This window comes from Scylla paramamosain, chromosome 10, assembly GCF_035594125.1.
Source record: "Scylla paramamosain isolate STU-SP2022 chromosome 10, ASM3559412v1, whole genome shotgun sequence".
In the NCBI taxonomy this organism is placed as follows: Eukaryota; Metazoa; Arthropoda; class Malacostraca; order Decapoda; family Portunidae; genus Scylla; species Scylla paramamosain.
Window position 1 is genome coordinate 26,379,337 of NC_087160.1, and position 20,095 is coordinate 26,399,431.

The 20,095-nt window shown below is 43.4% G+C and overlaps 2 protein-coding genes across 5 annotated transcripts in view; both read right to left on the reverse strand.

The window, feature by feature from the left end:
• LOC135104001 (zwei Ig domain protein zig-8-like) overlaps positions 1-2,478 on the reverse strand; it is an 81,463-nt gene extending 78,985 nt beyond the window's left edge. Inside the window, exon 1 of the mRNA XM_064010864.1 lies at positions 2,037-2,478. Within this exon, the coding sequence (XP_063866934.1) occupies positions 2,037-2,115 (79 nt within the window). The 5' untranslated portion in view covers positions 2,116-2,478. The remainder of the gene's footprint in view (positions 1-2,036) is intronic.
• Positions 2,479-18,154: 15,676 nt separating this feature from the next.
• LOC135104443 (battenin-like) overlaps positions 18,155-20,095 on the reverse strand; it is a 37,604-nt gene continuing 35,663 nt past the window's right edge. For 3 of the 4 annotated variants that reach the window (XM_064011881.1, XM_064011880.1, XM_064011883.1), the window contains 3 exons: positions 19,943-20,092; positions 19,452-19,592; positions 18,155-18,796 (listed from right to left, as the gene is read on the reverse strand). In XM_064011881.1, the coding sequence (XP_063867951.1) occupies positions 18,665-18,796; positions 19,452-19,592; positions 19,943-20,092 (423 nt within the window). In that variant the 3' untranslated portion in view covers positions 18,155-18,664. The remainder of the gene's footprint in view (positions 18,797-19,451; positions 19,593-19,942; positions 20,093-20,095) is intronic. The other variant, XM_064011882.1, reaches the window with a different exon arrangement.

Below are 20,095 nucleotides of genomic sequence, written 5' to 3' on the forward strand. Positions count from 1 at the left end.
CGCGCGTGTGTAGTTGTGTAGATAAATAGGTAGGTAGGCATGTGTATGGATATGATACTCTAACACTTAAAAAAAAAAAAAAACTAAACAACAATAGATATATGGAGTGCCTGGTTACAAAATCTGACACCAAACAGATTCTTTGCACATCAGAAGACTTGGGAGTGAGGGAGAAGTCACGCACTATGGAACGGTGAGCTACTTTACAGACCAGATCCGTACCGCATGTAGTGTTCGGAATTTTTAGAGACTGAACTCTTCTACCGCCATGGCTTCCCTTCAGGTTTTATCAGATGGGCTGGTGCACGTTTTCAGTAAAATTCCAAAAGACACCACTGATAGGAAGTGTCATGGAGTGCTCTGGTAGACAAACACAATACGGTAACGACAGCTAGGATATTGGATAATGTCACAAGGAGAACGTGTTTTAAGTACGATACCAAGAGTGAAACAAAGAACGTGTGTCTGCGTACTAAGGAAGCTGACCGACAACTGAGGCTTCATTTTCTCTTTAGTAAAATAATCTAGGTTTACTCAAATGAATAAACAAGCGCCATCTTACCATGAACAGGCAGGGAATCAGAGGAAAGTGGTCTACCTACTATTGGGGAAAATCTAATCTGGTGTAAGTCTGAGTGATGAAAACTCTAAACTGTGTGTGTGTGTGTGTGTGTGTGTGTGTGTGTGTGTGTGTGTGTGTGTGTATAGGTAGTTGGGTAGGTGTATGCGTCAGTTTTCTCTCTCTCTCTCTCTCTCTCTCTCTCTCTCTCTCTCTCTCTCTCTCTCTCTCTCTCTCTCTCTCTCTCTCTCTCTCTCTCTCTTACCTAAAGATCAACACTTTTCTATACTCTCACAATAGATCACCAGTTTTCAGTGTTTTGTTCTTTTTTTTATGCATTTCTTAGTTAAAAATTTCCCAGTAGTACGTACAGCAAGAGGTTTTGATGGTGTGGCAAGCAACTGAAACATTAATTTGATAATGTACCTAACTAAAAGTGGGAGGGAATGTATAATGTAAAACGTATCCAGACATGAGAGGAGAAGTGCTCTTACTGATGCTGACGCTGAAAAATTAAGTGGGTTCAAATTTCCACACTGGTCAGGTTAGGTTATGTTAGGTAAGGTTAGATCCAGCCTCATAATTAACAGGAGACTAACAAGCTTACTCACTCAAACGCCTTGCATACACTTTGAGGGAAGGAGGTCTTTAAATGAATTTTGTCTTACTTTTTGCATACACATACATACATACAAACCTATCTATCTGTGTGTGTGTGTGTGTGTGTGTGTGTGTGTGTGTGTGTGTGTGTGTGTGTGTGTGTGTGTGTGTGTAAGCGAGCGTGCAGGCAACAGAGCGAGCCAGAGAGCGCTCATCCTTGTCTCAGAAGCGATAATATGCTGCATCAAAACAAAGGAAATTTTCTTTACGAGTTGCTTATTAAAACGGCAACCCGAAGGTGAAGTAATTTTGACAGCGAACAAGAGACCAAGGAGGAGAGGAGTGGATAGGAGAGAAGAGGAGGGTGAGATAAATGAGTGGAGGAAAGTAAAGAGAGTGTGATAGATTAAAGGAAGATAACAATGACAGAGAGAGAGAGAGAGAGAGAGAGAGAGAGAGAGAGAGAGAGAGAGAGAGAGAGAGAGAGAGAGAGAGAGAGAGAGTTTAGCAGTAAGAATTAATTTTAGAAGCAAAAGTTAATATAATTCGTCACTTTTCCTTCCTCGCCTTCCTCTACGCACAGAAGTTCTCGATATTTTATCACGCACACAAGACAAAAAAAAAAAAGTTTCGAGAGTAGCTGTCTCCTCCCGACTGAAGGACTGTTATCAAAAGCCCACAGAGGAATATGACCTTCTGAGGAGTGACTCTCATCCATGTCATCTATCATGTATTGACATGCATACTTGAGTCTCTCTCTCTCTCTCTCTCTCTCTCTCTCTCTCTCTCTCTCTCTCTCTCTCTCTCTCTCTCTCTCTCTCTCTCTCTCTCTCTCTCTCTCTCTCTCTCTCTCTTTCCATATTCGCCAAGTACTCACCAGCGCCGCCCGCCGCCGCCAGCAAGAAAACAGAGGCCGCCTGGGACAGCACCGTGAGGTGGCGTGTCCGAGAAGGCATCGCGGATGTACTGCAGCCTTGCTAGCACGAGCCGCGAGTCGAGCACTGCACTCCGGCACCACCCCCGCCACCCCGCCCAGGCATGGTGCCGCTAATCTGTCCTCGAGCGATGGCCAGCGAGTTTTCTTAACGAGCTTGGCCTTTGCGGTGTCCAAGGACAAGATTACCGAATAAATGATCAAGTAATGTTAGGAGTGGCCAGCTGTGTGGAGGCAAACGCCGAGGACGCCAGGTGTGCGGGGCGGAACAGTGGCAGGAAGGCAGGTGAGTGATGAGGAGCGTGGCAGAGGCAAGTTGGAACACGAGCGCACGTCACCAGTGGCGGAGGAGGCAGCCTTCCACGCGCGGCTCTCGGGTCGACTAGATCAACAGGCAGCAGGACCCTACAGACCCGCCTCGCGCCTGCCCACTGACCCAGCCTCCGCCTGCTGTTGACCCGCCACCGCCTGCACATCTCCGTACTCATGCCTACTTGACGCTGGGAAAGCGACCAGGGAGAATTCAACGGTAAGATTTCCTACAAGTATAATTAGATTGACAGGAGGATTAATCATATTGTCATCAAGTTACTCATTATTGTTAACACTCGGTCGTGACGCGTAAAGGAATAATACCAAGGCACAGGAGGCAGGACGATAAGCATCGCGTATATTCGCAAAGCCTCGGGACGCCCAGCACACCCACACGACGCACTAAAAGTTTGGAGAAGGAAATGTCAATATTGGCATTACACATAAACATGAGAACGTACTCTTGAAAACTATATAGACCAGCCAGGGCAGTACACGGAGCCGAGTTTGGGAACCCCTCCGCTACAGACCTGATCCCCTCATCTCGGCAGCGGTGGGTAGAGCCTTCCATCAACCCTGCCGCTGATCTTTACACCCACTGGACAGAAACAGGTCCTGGAAATGGAAAAAGGCAGGAGCTATTTTATCCGTTGGTTCATTGCCGTTGATGGACTCACGGATGAAAGCACAGTGAAATAAAACCTGATGACCACGTCTGCCGCAAAGAACTCAAAAGAGGTCAAAAGAGCAAAGGAAAGGAATTGTAATAGAACCGTAATGAAGTCGAAAAATATCACGCATCTTCCCACCTGCAATAGAGATGACACAAGAAAAGCTGGAACAGTGAGAAGGCGGACACATCTGTGATAAAAACTGCGACACACGGGAGGGGACTGCCACGCCGGGTAAAATCTTGGAAGACGAGTCCAAAGTCAACGCCAGCGTCAGACTCTGAGCCGTCAATAAATAGCGGGTGTGCTGCCCGCGTGCTAGGATGAATGGTCGCAGGGGAGGACGAGAAGGAGGAAGAGGAGAAAGAAGAAGGAAGAAGAAAGTGAAAAAGAAGAGAAAAGTTCATGGTGGTGATGTTAAGTATTAGAGATTTCAATTTTTTTTTTCTTTTTATGTAGGAAGGACACTGGCCAAGGGCAACAAAAATCCAATAAAAAAAAATGCCCACTGAAATGCCAGTCCCATAAAAGTGTCAAAGCAGTAGTCAAAAATTGATGAATAAGTGTCTTGAAACCTCAAAAGTTATTACCATTATGCTGCGATGATAACCCAGATAATGAGTAGTGGATCTCCATTATCACCAGTATCACTATTTTTGTAGATTAACTGCAAAATAATGACGAATACTTGAATATCGCAGCGAAGTGGCTGGTTACAGGCAGGCCACAAGTAACAAAATCACAAAAAGAGGGAATAATAAAAAAAATTAAGTCCGTCTTGAGGCACAAAGGCAATAGGTATTCTCTCGGCGTCTCTTTTTTATTGTGGGCGATAAGAAAGTAAATTCAATTTACTACACTTCATTAACTCGATAAACCGAAATGTTCCCAGAGCAGTCTGTGCCTGTGCTTAGTAAAGCGTTGTTCTCTGAGGAGCCGCTGGTTGTTATTCCCCTCGCGGCGGGAAGGACGTGGTGAACTGGAGTGGCACGCAGGACACTCTTTTCACCACCTAATCTGCATCCTGCCACTGCTTGGATGGACACTGGCAGGCGCTTACCATTTTGTGGCTGGAGTGCTACTCTATCATTTGTTTTTTTTTTAAGAAATAAGATCATGACTAATCATAACCATAAATATGTCCATTCACTCCCATAATGGTCCAGATTTTCTGAGTGAAGAAACTAAGATACAAAACAACACCTTTATTACTTAGGTGGACAGAACATAAATGACAGGAAGGAACAAGAAACGTCATATTGACCAGAGACGACAAGGAGGCAGAACATTAAAAAAAAAAAGTATTACTAATAATGAAAACAGCAGCGAATCTCGTGCCAGCGTTGAAATTGAAATAAATGAAGATGTGGCGCCGAAACAACAAAGTCATACCGTCACTAGCATAAGCAAACTGAGTGGGCCATTTTTCTTTTTGATTTTAGAGTTTTTTTTTGGGGGGGCGAGTTAAATTGTTATTCTTCATCATGTGCCCACCTGTTTGTAAGGTTGCCTTTTGTACGTCCTGAGTGTGAGTAATCTAAAATTTGCCTTAACTTTTCTGCTCATATATGATGAGTTTCCATCGTGATTTGACATAAGGAAGAAAATATATACTTGGGTACTATTTACTTTTATTTCATTTTATTTTATGTTTTACGATGTCGATATGGTGTCAGCGAGGTCTAATTAAAAGTGAACGCTACTTTCCTCCTTCACCGTGAGCAAGGATCGAACTGTGACCCTTCGGCCGCGATCCATGTAGTGCCCCACAAAGCCAGCTGATCCCCGATATGGACTCTGAGAGGCTGGAGGCAGTCAAAGGAAAGGAATCGATGAGATGCATGTGTGTGTACTTTCATCTCACCTTGATTAGAAGTGGTGCATAGGTGGCGTGTCCTCCTCCCTCCCTCCCTCCCTTATCCCTTCCTCATTCCTCCATCCAGCTTAATGAGTACATCCAAGACATTGGCAGGAAGGGCATTGAAAGCTTCATTATCCTACGTCAGTTGCATTGCTAAGACGAACACCTCGCCACCAGGATCCACTCACGGCAAGGGTCGTGTTTCATTAATAGGATGTGATACTTTTATGGACGGAAAAGTAATTTATTTGTCCGCCCTCTGTCTCTCTCTCTCTCTCTCTCTCTCTCTCTCTCTCTCTCTCTCTCTCTCTCTCTCTCTCTCTCTCTCTCTCTCTCTCTCTCTGATTTCATGGAAGTGAATTCATTATATTGTTCTTCATCATAATCATTCTCATTAGTAGATGTACTAGTAGTATTATTATTGTTATCGTTATTATTATTATTATTATTATTATTATTATTATTATTATTATTATTGTTATTGTTGTTGTTGTTGTTGTTGTTGTTGTTGTTGTTGTTATTGTTGTTGTTATTACTATTTTTACTACTACTACTACTACTACTACTACTATCATTATTTATTATTATTACTACTACTACTACTACTACTACTACTACTACTACTACTACTACTACTACTACTACTATTATTATTACAACTACTATTACTACTATTACTGCTATTATTATTATTATTATTATTATTATTATTATTATTATTATTATTATTATTATTATTATTATTATTATCATTATTATTATCATCGTCATACGTACCAGTTATTACTTATTACTTTGCGTTTGTCATGCATGAATCTGAATATACGGTAATTATGCAAAAACGCGCCATAATGAATTTCATACGTCAGCGCAAAAATCCACAAAAACATGACGAATTAAACATCCCTTCCTTCCTCACGGTGATCAATGAACATTTGCATTTTATTCGGGTCTTGACGGAATGGAAAAATGATAAACAAATGATGTACCTGTCATAATTAAACATTTTCGCGGTGGATTAACTCACCATATTAATACAAATTGTCCATAGCGGTGCAGACGACAGGCAAACCTAGGAAAATTTATCATATTCTGTCACTGGTGCTTCGTCCGTCCGACAAGAGGAGAATGCACATATGATTTAGTATATGATGTGATATAATCTAGCGGGTTTGGAGCATCAGTCCCGTTAGTTTTAGAGGTCATGAACCAAACACCTTGAAATTAATGGAAGGGTTATTACCGTGACTAATAACTTGGAGTACGTGTCTATAGTTTTTATACGTGTTAGAACTATTTAGTGGCTTCTCTCGAGTTCTCGTAAGACGTGCTGTGCTGGTGGATGTTGTTGTTGCTGTTGTTGTTGTTGCTTTCTTCTTGTTCTTCTTGTTCTTGTTCTTCTTCTTCTTGTCGTTGTTGTTATCCTTGTTGTTATGGTGATGGTGGTGGTGGCAGTATTCTGTTCTCTTATCGTAGAGGATGCTGTAGTTATTGCTTTCATATTAATTTCTTTCTATAATTTTACGAAGGCAATGACAATAACAGATGACAGTAACTATATATAATCACCTTTTACAACTACTACTCTAAAAGAAACTCTAAAACTACCACCACCACCACCACCACCACCACCACCACCTTCATAACCACCGCTAGCCACGTCGCCGCAGAGGACACAAACTAACCCCCACAAAAAATAACCCAAAACACTCACGAGGCACCTAACGTAACGATGGAGTGCCGAGGCGTCTCTATCACCCCGGCTTTCCTCCTCTGAAAAGACACACACACACACAGACAGCCACTCCCTCCAAGTTTTCCTGCAGCACAATGGCAGCAGCAGGCGGCCTCCTTGCGTCTCCACAGGCTAACTTGCTTCATTTCACCGGCGATAGGAAGCCATCACGTCCGTCATTAAGTTGAGTGAGGTGTTACTTTTCCCTCCTCCTTCCTCTCATGTCCTTCTCAAAAACTTTTTTTTCCATTCTGCTTCATTATTCACAGCCCTCCTCTTCCTTCGCCCGGAGCCCGTACACTCTTCTTCCCCTGCAGCGTCCCCTGCTCTGCCTTATTACTCTCTACTATACGATTACTCATGCTTCGTCGTGCAAGTCACCAATAACTCCCAAGATGCTGTAACATTTATTAATAGTTCGTATTGCCAAACGGATTTTTGCCTCTCTCTCTCTCTCTCTCTCTCTCTCTCTCTCTCTCTCTCTCTCTCTCTCTCTCTCTCTCTCTCTCTCTCTCTCTCTCTCTCTCTCTCTCTCTCTCTCTCTCTCTCAGGATTGTTTTCAAAGATCACAGAGATTATTAGACCAGCTCTTATGTGTGTTTTGTCCTTTTTCTCGTTAATGGTGTAGAATCCTTGTTAAATTATCAATACAGTCGTGAAAACATCTTTAAAAAAAAAAGACAATTTGCAGCAAAGCTTGTTCAAATTATTCTAAACAAGGCTTTGAATTGTTTAAGAATATGGGTCAAGGTGGTAGATTCTCCTCAACACGTCCCCGCCACCTACACTTGTCTCCAACACTAACAAGGGAGGAGAAGAATTGATGAGGATATCCAGTTATGGATCAACAACAGCAAGAACATTATGGCATCAGTGAGGGTTTACAAAATAGCGCTACGTCTCCTCACCTGGAAATTACAGTGAGCCAGAATCGAATTCTGCTCTCTCTCAAACGTCCCGAATACTTTTAACAAGGTATAGTGGAAGCTACTGAGGTTTTCAAAGGTGTTGGCATAAGTGCAGTAAGTCTAACAAATATTCAACACTATTAATGTGGAAAAACACGTATTTGAACTCGACTTATCCTACATGTGGCCTTTGAAAATAGTTCTTCTGAGAGCCCGACGTGTTTCAGTACTCATGCGAAGATGTATAGAAGCAAGCAACGTCTGTTCACGTCGGCCACTCACGTCCCAAGCGAGCAGATGCGTGCCGTCATCAAGCTACTTTCTATGAGCAATCTCCCCACTGGAAATACGAGTCTTTCTAGACCTTGGAATTCATATCAAGGTACATCTTTTAAGAATAATCCTCTCATTAGAAACACTTGCCTCTGTATATCTTGGAATTCACATCAAGATGCTACTTATTTATCATCCACAATGGAGACATGCTTCTCTAGATCTTGGAGTTTATATCATCAAGGTACGTTTTACGAACTGTACGTGGGACGAGTACTTGTGTGGGTGAGAGGGAAGAACAGTCGTCGTGGCTTTCTTCTTTATATATAACATGTACAGAGATATTTACAGAGATTAAATTGTTTTCTACGTTCTTGTATCTGGGATGAGTCTGCTCTGAATACAACTTAGTTCCTTATTTTATCGTGTAAGAAAACTGCGTAGGAATGTTTAACCAACACTTCTGACTATGTTAACGTTTTGTCTTGTCTCTCAAGGAATCCAATGTCCTTCGTTTTGGATGACACACCCAACTCTGCAAACCCAATTTGTCATGGCTGCCCCATCTAGCCATGCATACATTTCACCTACGCCTCTCGTCACCACTAAAGAGTATACGAATAAAGACACACCACTGTCTAACAAAATAATCCCCCAATGGAAACACGTACTACTGTACACCCTTGAACTCTTAACCTTTAGGGCACGAGTGGAGCACTTTATTGGATGAGAGGAACTGTCTTCGCATGCTGTCTCGAGAGCCTCTTGGTTCCCCGGCAGTCACATAATTAACTGGGCGGGCGTGTGTGGGACGGAGTGATCCTCGTGGGCGGGTTACAGCTTCATCTCGTACTTTCGCTAGAGACTTATTGTAGCCTTATTAGTCTTTTTACCAGAAGGAAATGATGTAAACACTTGCATGCCTGAACTTTAAAGTCTTTAACTTCTTTTAATATAAGTGGGACAGCAGCCAAGGACAAGAAAGTGTGAAAAAATGGCCCACTGAGAATGCCAGTCCATAAAGAGAGAGATTGAAAAAGACCATCCAAAGTCAGAGGATCCAAAGTCAAAGGATAAGTCTTGTCTTTGGAGGCTGAAAATTAGGATCAAGGAGGCTTCAAGATGTCATTCTGCCGGAGGAGAATTATTTAAACACTTACTACATGGCTTTTATATTCCTGTCCTTGGAAGCTAGAGAGGCAACAGGACAGACTTAAGGACATGGCTTATTAAAGTTCGGATACAGGAAACGGGAAATTGCTGTCTTCTTACTCTTATTCATCGTTGTGAAGAAACAATAGTACTGCGATAAACCTGAGTAAGAAGGAGTTAAAATATTTAAACATGTTCAGGGAGTAAGAGGAGTAAGAGCAGCAAGAATAAAAGGAATAAGACCATCGAAACTATTATATTTCTGCAACAAGTAGCTATTCCTTTTTTTATGCGTAAGTGAGGTCTAGAAAAAATAACAGATAAACAGCATTCAACTCTTTTCACATGAAGAAGAAGAAGAAGAAGAAGAAGATGATGATGATGATAACCGAGAGAGAGAGAGAGAGAGAGAGAGAGAGAGAGAGAGAGAGAGAGAGAGAGAGAGAGAGAGAGAGAGAGAGAGAGAGAGAGAGAGAGAGAGAGAGAGAGAGAACTGGAATATTAAACAGCCACTGTAAGCACTACCAAACTCCCTTCATATTCAAAGGAAAGTAGAATGAAAAATTGATAAAAAAAAAAAGGAACATAAAAGTAAATATCAATAGAGAGAATAAAGAGAATAAAGAACAAAGCCATTTGGAATCTTGTTTTGGCGGGAAAATTGTCCAATCATTTATCCTGTGTTTACTTTTGTCTTTGTTTGTATTTTATTTTTTTTCTGTTTTACTTATTTACGTAATCATTTATCTGTTTGTTTATCTTTTTTTTTTTGCAAGGAATGAATGTTAATGGTTGCAGTTTCTTTCTCTCTCTCTCTCTCTCTCTCTCTCTCTCTCTCTCTCTCTCTCTCTCTCTCTCTCTCTCTCTCTCTCTCTCTCTCTCTCTCTCTCTCTCCCCTATTGTTTCTTCCATTACTTCCATTTCCTCTCCTTTCCCTTCATTTTGCTATTAAATTTCATCACGTTGGTTTTTCCTACATTTCTTACCCTCCCCCTTTTTTATTTACTTGCTTTCGCTCACAACTTTATTTTCTCAATCTTCCCTGTTATATCTACTTTTTTTTATTTTTTCCTGTGTAGCATCGCCGACCATGAACAAAAGACCAGAGCATAAAAGGATTCATAAGAAGACCTTCCTTTATATCTTTTTCTTTTTTTTTTTCAACAGAACGCTGCATTGATTTTTTGTTGCTTAGTAACTTAAAGGACAATGCAAGAGTGTTAGAGAGAGAGAGAGAGAAAAGGGGAGGAATTCTTCAGTCCAGTCACGTTCTCAACTTATATTTGTGCAGGAAAGAACTTTTAGAAGGTGATTGTGTAGCGATAGAGTGTAATTCTCCCCTTACGCTGCCAGAATATATTAAAAGATTATGAAAGTTAGGAGTGTCCGAGAGAGGATTTTTTTCTTCTTCAGTCCAGTTTCATTCCCAGCTTACTTGTACAGGAAACTTTTAAGGGATAATTGTGTTGTGATAGAGTGTAATTCTTTCAGTACGCTGCCCGAACGTATCACTTTGAAGAGATTATGAAAAGAAAAGGAAGAGTTTTTATCCCGTGTTTCTCTCAAAAAGAAGCGATGGTGTAGCTAAAGAGTTGAATTCTTCTTTCCTTACGTTGCCGGAATATATCAGATTGAAAGGACAATGGAAGCTGACAGTGTTAGAGAGAGAGAGAGAGAGAGAGAGAGAGAGAGAGAGAGAGAGAGAGAGAGAGAGAGAGAGAGAGAGAGAGAGAGAGAGAGAGAGAGAGAGAGAAACAGAGAGAGAGACAGAAACAGAGAGAGAGACAGAAACAGAGAGAGAGAGAGAGAGAGAGAGAGAGAGAGAGAGAGAAAGAGAGAGAGAGAGAGAGAGAGAGAGGAGAGAGAGAGAGAGAGAGAGAGAGAGAGAGAATATCTCAGTCCACTCTTGGTCTCGGTGTACTTTAGGTTTGTGCAAGAGTTGAATTTCCTTTTCCTTGCGTTTTCAGAATATGTCAGTCTTTGAAAGAATCATGAAAGAGTTTGTGACTTCAGTTTCGTATTACATTTCTGTATTCAGTATAACTTTAAGTGTCTGAGTGACTGTATTTTAAGTGTGACTTCAATTTGAATTCAGTCTTTATGTGCATACCTTCAGTTTTATTTAAGTGCGCATGGATGTGCCTTCTGTTTCACGGTAAAAATGTGCATGCCTATCCCTTCAGTTTGCATGCACGTGACTCCAGATTGACCTAAAATTTGCAAGACCATATTCTTCAGTTTGCATAGGTGTCACTTCAGCTTGACATGAAATTTGCAACACTATCACTTCACTTTCCACGGCTGTGAGTTTAGCCTCTAATGTGTGTCCTGTCCGAAGCTACACCGCAAAACACTTCACTTACGTTTCAAGACATGGAGACGTAGTGTGTGACGTCACTTGATTTAAGTTACGGTGACAAGCGTGGTGATCTGCGTGACAGGGACGAGCATGTATGTACCTATGTAAATGTGAGAAATGCACGTGACAGCAGTCCGTGGATGGGCATTGAAAAGCAAGATGGAGACACGTGTAGGGCTCAGTGAATGTTATATTTGTTCTTTCTCCCTCCTGTACTCTCCTGGATGCGCGGGATACCTGAGGCACATGACGGAGAGGACACCAGCCCATTAGTAAGCCTGCCTGGACAACACGTGCTGGTGGTGGAAAGAAAATATCCAGCCTTCCTCCTTTAGATTTGTGCTCTCTCTCTCTCTCTCTCTCTCTCTCTCTCTCTCTCTCTCTCTCTCTCTCTCTCTCTCTCTCTCTCTCTCTCTCTCTCTCTCTCTCTCTCTCTCTCTCTCTCTCAACGATCCCTTCTCGGCACCTAAGTTTAGATGTATCTTTCCCTTTCCTCTCCCTTCCTTGAAACGTAATCTACCCTATACAAGAATCATCCCCCGCGTCATTTAGTAATTTGGCTTCGATAGCTACAGACACGCACAGCACTGGAAAAATTTTGCAGGACTGGGAAACTGGCAGATGGAGCGCAAGGGATGGTACCAGGAGAAACTCAAGATACAATCTGTTCAATAGAGACGCACGCTGTCCTTGTTTACACAAGATAATGGTCGTATAGCCGACCTGAGGGCAGCCCTGCTCCTTCTATACTAGTGGAGGGGCAGGGGAATGGCATGACAATACTCCCATCAACAGTGTCAACTCTCCACGCGCGGAATGGACTTGTTTCTGCGTCCAGGGATGTGAAAGTTAACGATGGTGTTGGTCCGGAGAACTTCCACGAGAGGATAGTTTGTCACCAAGACTTTTGCATTCCTAGTGTCGCACCAACAAGGTTTTAGAGTCGCTCCCTGCATGGCCTGCCTTGCTCGCCTCCTTATAGAACAAATAGACAATAGACTGACGCTGCATACTCCTACACACACAGACGCACATACATAGCTAAGATTATCATACTGTCTTCTCCGAACTACCTCAATAGCCACCACCAATCTCCTACCGGCTGCTTGCCTTGCCCATCTGCCCTGCCTCGTCCTGCTCACCGCCTCTCCCACACACCGCCACGCCTGCATCTGAGGACCCAATTGTTACCTTTGCCTCGTCACGTGAGTCAGCATATCGTTGGAAATGTAAACACGATTGTTATTATCAAATTTATTTTGTGATTTTTCCGCGCATTCTTAATATTCTTTCGTTCTTTAGTTATCTATTCCTATTTTTTTTTCAAGTGCTTATTTGTGCAATTGCAGTATGAGAACTTAATTTAGGTTGAAAATATTAGTAATACTTATATATATATATATATATATATATATATATATATATATATATATATATATATATATATATATATATATATATATATATATATATATATATACTCGTATATATATATATATATATATATATATATATATATATATATATATATATATATATATATATATATATATATATATATATATAATATATATATATATATATATATATATAATATATATATATCATGCACAAGAAGTTTTACCCATTATTCTTTACGCCAAATTAGGTTAGGTTCATTATAGGTTAAATTAAATCAGATTATATTAAATTAGATTAGGTTAAATTTGGTTATTTATCACTCCTTGAATCTTTCTTGGCCTCGATCTGTTTCATCTCTTTCTCTTCCTGTCTTTTCCCTTTCCATCCCTTCCTTTCCCTTCCCTTCCCTTCCCTTCCCTTCCCTTCCCTTCCCTTCCCTTCATTTCGCTTCCAGCCCAGCCATGCTATACTTGCCTTCCAACAGCCAATATATCAAAGGTGTTTGTCGGTCTCATGGTGCACACCAGGTTTTTCCATTCCAACACGCCTCTCATTTGCATTTCAACACCTCAACATACCTCGCTACTTTATTACCGTTTTTTTTTCTCTCTCTCTCCTCTTCATGCACAGCGCCTTGTGGTCTCCTTGTTGTGGCGCAAGAAATATCAGTCGGTCAATCAGTCAATCTTCATTTATTTATCTATTTTTTTTTCCTGTTCATTGTGTTACTTGTGGTTTTATTCATTTACATTATGTATTCTCTTGTAGAGGGCAGTTCAGTATTTTCTTTTTTCTGTTTATGTGAATATTTATTATTTTCTCTTGTTTACTTTTATTTCGTTTAACTTGCGTCTTGTTTCCTTCTCTTTTACGTGTTTTTTTTTTTTCTCCTGTTTGTTTTGTGTTGTACTTCCCGTTGTTCGCGATTGTAATGTAGATTTCAAGGAAGGGAAAGCTGCCCAGGTCTCTCTCTCTCTCTCTCTCTCTCTCTCTCTCTCTCTCTCTCTCTCTCTCTCTCTCTCTCTCTCTCTCTCTCTCTCTCTCTCTCTCTCTCTCTCTCTCTCTCTCTCTCTCTCTCTCTCTCTCTCTCTCTGTACTGGATTACAAGAAATAAGTACTAGAGCAAGTTACATACTACATCATATAGTTAAGAATAACTTTAAATCACTAAAGGAAATAAAATTAGTGTTTCCTATCTAAAAGCCAAACTCGTCTTATGTACTTCCACCCTCGCCAACACAATAACCAGTCACTTATCTGTATTTTGAACCCCTGCAAGGTAGGCACTTGCAGGTCCACCTGTGTGGCAAATATAGTGTTCCACCAGCCAACGCACCTGTTTATGCACTGTCTCTGGTGGTGCCACGTTCTCCAGTGGGACTGGAGTTCCTTGGGGGCGTGGATGACGGCTCGAGTGTTCACTTTAGCCCGGCGGGATGGCTGCCGCAGCGTCTGTAGGTGGCTCACGCGACATATTCACCTCGTACATGACGGCGATTTCTGCCACGTCCCGCCGGTGTTGAAGGGTGTGGAGACGTGACTCGTGGCCGGCGTGGTTGTCTCTGATGAGCCGCGCCGCCCTCTCCTGCACCATGTCCAGGAGGGCGAGCTGCGGGGCGGCTTCGCCACCCCACGCCAGACAGGCCTATTCCATCGAGGATCTAACTTGTGGTTTTTCTAGACCCTTGCCGTCCAGGAGCCACGATATCCTCCTCAGAGAGGCCAGCTTCCCCGAGGCCTCTCTGGCAAGTTGCTCGATGTGGGTCCTGAAGCTCAGCCCACGATCCTAGGTGACCCCCAGCAACTCCACCTCGTCCTGCGGCGTCAGCATCTCCCCGGTGAAGTCGAGGTACAGGGGTGGCCTCGACCTGGAGAAGACAGGCACCTTGGTTTTGTGCGACGCGAATCTCACCTGTCACGCGCTTCCCCAGGCTGTGATGCAGCTCAGCGTGTTGCTGAGCTGGGGCACAGCAGCAGCTTCCTCCTCTGAGTCGAACCTGTGGGTCAGCGTGAGATCATCCGCGTAGGCCCTGGCGTTGGAGAGGAGGTGCAACGGGTCATTTATATACAGGTTCCACAGCAGGGGGCCGAGGCTGCTCCCCTTGAGGGACACCTGCTTTGACGGACTCCACCTCAGACTCTCAGCCTCCAATAATCACCCCCAGGTGCTTGTCACTTAGGTACTCACTGAGGAGCGACAGAAGGGCCCTGTTTACGCCTGCAGCACAGAGTTTATTGACCAGGGCTGCGTGCCACATCCGGTCAAATGCACCCTCAGTGTCCAGCGCCACGATGGCAGTGGCCATGTCTTGGTCCAGGGCAGCATTAAGGTGAGTTGTCAGCAACAGGTGCAGGTCAGCCGCTGACTGGCCCTACCTGAAGCCAAACTGCCTGGTGCAGAGCAAGTGATACCGGTCGAAGTGCTCAGCGATGTGAGAAGCCACGACGGTCTCCATCACCTTACTAAGCACCGGCAGTAGGGACACGGCGGTCATTTTTGGCGTCAGCTTAATCGCTTTTTTTCTTTTTTTGTACACTGGCACAACACAGCTAGTTTTCCAGATTTTTGGCCACTTGCTGGTCTGGAAACACTGATTGAAAAGTGAGACGAACGAGCGCGCCAATTCACCGGTACATTGGCGAAGCAGGCGGGGACTGATTTTATCCTGGCCCACAGCCTTTTTTCTCGTCCAGACATAAAAGTATTTTCCTCATCTCAGCTTCGCTTGTTGTGACTGTCACTAATTTGTCTTTTATTATTTGTGGGAGAATGGGAGGAGTTTTCCCAGGTTTTGCGATGCGCATTTTTCCGGCAAACTATTTACCCAATAGGTTTGCCTTGTCCTGGGCGGTGTGAGCCATGCTGCCGTCCTCCCGCACGAGAGAGGGTATAGTGGTGACTCGCTCGTCGCCCTTCTGCTCCTTCACAAGTCTCCACCACGTCTTTGTCCCCACCTCTCAGTTTCCCCCTGAAGTTCTCCATCCATTGTTCTGCAGCCCACTCCTGAGTGTCCCTCATACGCTGGGCCGCCTCATGATGTTCCTCACCGTTGGGTGCCTCTTGTAGGCTCGCCAGACGCGGTACTTGGTGTCAGAGACAGTGCGACACTCAGGGCCAAACCAAGGTTGATAAGAAGTCTTAGTTTTATACTGGGAGTGCGGCACCCAGCGGGCCTGCAGGGCGTGGAGAATTTCGGTGTGCCGCCTCGCCTGCTGGTCAGTGTCACCACGCAGCACGTCCTGCCAGTCCGTCCCCCTCAGAACAGCTCGCATTGCTCCTCACTTGGCAGCCTCCCACTTCCAGAGGGTGCGGGTGTAGCACTTCTCACGTGGCCTGCGGAAGTGTAGCTTGGTGAGCACAGCCACATGGTCTGAGGTGCCCACGAAGTCCAGCGGTGAGCAGTGAACAGTGTGGGCGGGGAGGCCCGTCACCACTGGGTCCAGGGACAACCCAGACCCATGTGTGGGAAAGGTGGAGAAGTTTTGCAGGTCATGCACCACTAGTAAGGTGTTGAAGACATTACGCACAGTGAGTTGGTCCAAATCTCTCACTATCACCACTTTGTCACACTGGCTGGCTGTCATCATAGCGTCTAGGTTCGCTATTAAAAAATCTATTACTGCTGTCCCCTGTAAGGGGGGACGATGACAGCCAACGATCAACACACCTCTACCATCTGTGTCAGTCACCTTCAGTGTCAGTATCTCAAGTTCCCTGGGCACGGGCACTGGAGGCTCCACCACCTGAACATTCATCGTGTCTTTATAACAGAATGCCACGCCCCCTCCCTGCGTGAAGCCGTCTTTTCTCAGCCACGTGGAGTACCCTCACACGCGGGCTTAGGTCTGTGGCACACAGTCGTCCAGGAAGGCTTCACACACAAACACAGTGTTTGCCCTGTGTCAAGTTATTACACTGTGTGAATTCACCAATGTTTGTGTGAAACCCTCTCACATTAGCTGACACTATTGTCAGCCCACTGTTGGCCGGCGTGTATGGGCGGGATGTGGTGCGGTGCGCCGCAGTAGTGGAGGGTAGGGGCAGGTGGGGTGAGGGGCCAGAAAGAGTGGAAGGCTAGGGGCCCGTGAGGAGGAACCAGGAAGGGTCCGGGCCCCTACAGCTGCTTGGCCACACTACGCAGAGCAAGCAAGGTCTGTTGGCTGCTCTGCCTCACTGCCTGCACTAACTCCTGCTGGCTTTCGTCAGCAAGCCTGTTGCAGCAGTTCAGAGAGTAGTGAAAACGGCTTTGGCAGTATTCACACACCCTTGTGCATTGTTCTCCAGTGAGTCCCTGACGCTTACAATTAGGACACCTTCCTTATTGTTGCCTGGTGCCGCTGCTGCTGCTGCTTCGACAGCGCTCTCTCTCTCTCTCTCTCTCTCTCTCTCTCGTATTTGAATCAACGTAGTTATCCCTTTAAATGAAAATTTCACAGAAAGTGGAAACTGAAAGGGTGTCTTTAATAAAAAAAAAACATATAGATCGTGACGTGTGTGTGTGTGTGTGTGTGTGTGTGTGTGTGTGTGTATATATATATATATATATATATATATATATATATATATATATATATATATATATATATATATATATATATATATATATATATATATATATATATATTTTACAGCAAAAAAATGTTTGCTTGAAATAAACAGAGAGAGAGAGAGAGAGAGAGAGAGAGAATCGCTGGTTAGGGTTTCACCAAAATATCGTTCTGAATCAGAAACAGATAAATAAATAACGACTACAATAACTTTTTACCAAAATTTGTCAAACAAAACGAGCGACCCACGAGTAGAGAGGATTGTGTGCCTTGCTACTCCTTGACGGAGGAAATTCACGTAGACACCTTTACCTGTAAATGATTACTGTTGCCTGTCGCTCCAAATTTCATTTGTGCTTTCTTGCAGTCTTATGATCAAGTTCTGCAACATTTTACTCAAACTGAACAACTATGAATAAATGTTTCACTTATTCTAAATAGTAATGCGTGGGAAATGCAAGCTATTATGGGAAAGCATAAAGTATTGCCCATAAGTCCCTTTACATTTTGCGATTTACACGAACCTTCTACCTGATGTCATTTCTTTCAGGGTCAGATTGCAGGAAGCTTTTAGCTAGGCAATATCTTTGAATGTCAGTTCGTTTATTCATTCAGAAGCAGCAGGTCGTAAAGTGTTCGCGTAAGCACCCCGAGGCTCGCCAGGTGACCTCTTGTCTGATCCTTTGCCTGACTGTCACGCTCACGACTCGGAACGTGTTTGATGCCACGCCTCATCAGCCTCACAATCCCATCAAACGGGAGGAGGTCGTGTTATCTTTGTTTCCTTTTAGTTAGCGAAGCAGAGCACGTTGTTGGCAAGGCTGCTTAGAAACTATGTCACTTCACTGTATGTATTCTTTATTGCTTCAGTAGATACATGATTATTATGCATTGTATTGATTTGTACATGTGCATATATATGTGTATATATTCCTCCCATGGGCAGGACGATAGCAGAGGTGTCCTGTACAGTCACGGACGAGTGAATGCTCTCCCGGATTTACTTGTACATTCGCTGTATTTCCTGCAACCTTGAGTTTTCTAACCAGGTGGAAATATATCAAATATTGGCGAGATTATCAGATCAGAAAACTAAAGACTACAGGAAAACCTTAAACTCAATGGTGACCTGTGTGGGGGCGTTGCTTGACTTAGACCACGAGTGCACAGCAAAACACTTCACAATACTGATACAGTGACCAGGCAATACTCGAGGAAGGCAAGGTGCATTTCTTCCTCACTCCCAGGGATTGTGAGACCGCGTCCACAAACTTTGCTTCTCACTGTACGTACATCAGTCTCCTGGGTACCTCGGAAAGGCCTGCCTCCCGCGTGCATCCTTGTGGCGGCATCACTGACGGTAGAGGTGGTGGTGACACAAGAACTCATGGGTGGGGATAGAGGCGAAGCCTGCGAGCATGGCTGGCAGGAATAGGAAGGCTGGGAAGATTGCCATGGAGAACTCCCGGTCTTCTTCACTTGTCTGTGGGAATAGTCACGTGTACTGAGTTACTGACCAGCCTGGTTTTAACGTTTGAGCTCCACCGCTTCTCATCCTATCACCTACTGTGTTGTGACTTGTGTCCCCTTGGCATCTACATATGGCATACTTATAAGATTTAGCTAATGCAAGATGATATAATGTTTAACAAGAAAGAATTCGCGTTTTGAGGAAAGAAAAGTTATAGATCATGGAGGTAGTATACTGCCTCCATGCTATACGAGCTTTCGATCCCCATATTTGTTTTGGAAATAGTGCAATCGTATTTACTAAACTTGAATGTCCCTTATTAGAATCTTCAGCATCCCTTAAAACTTACACATTGCCAGATTATGCCTCTACTTCTTTCTCTCTTCATCTTGCGTAAGCCAAACATCAAACCAACGCTCAGTAATTTGGGAAATGCATATTCGCCCTTTCACTGCTACTGGCACATCCTTCTTAAATCAGTAACCACTCTGAGACATTTCCTCTTTTCTACAGTCACCTTTAAATATTATACTGGATACAAATTGCATAATCTATTCTTTTAATCCCTTTCTTTCTTATAGATGCTTACAGACATGAGCTCTATTGCTTTTTTTAGTGCTGTGAATCGTTGCCTATCACTGAGAAATGCATATTAAGTCTTTATTACCTTGTTGTGCAAAGAAAAGACGGCCGCTCTGAAGGAGGCGCCCTCACTGAGCCCCTGCATGAACATGAGGGCAAATATGATGTACTCTGAGGGGAGGTAATGGAAGTGAGCCTCCGTTCCCACCACGGCCGCGATCACCAGCTGGAAAAACGCACCCGTTGCAAGACTATAACCTCATTTATTGCAACCATATCCTATACAAAGCTAACGAATGTAGTATATATATATATATATATATATATATATATATATATATATATATATATATATATATATATATATATATATATATATATATATATATATATATATATATATATATATATATATATATATATATATATATATATCAGTATGCCATTATTTATATCAACAGTTTAAGTTTTCTATGATACGTGGCATGGAAACCTCAGGCTAATCTGTCTCCTCATAACATCAATCTCCAAAGTAAAGTGGTTGGAGGGACGGGCGGTTGTCCAGTCAAAACTTACGGCGATGAGGGAGTAGAGCCACGTGGAGGGGAGAAGGAACAGCTTGTGGGAGCTACGTGATATTAAAGTCCCGAGGCAGCGAATTGTGATGCTCCAGGAGTACTGCTGAGCGTGAGTGAGCGGCGACGCGGGGAAGTACACCATCTCAAGCTG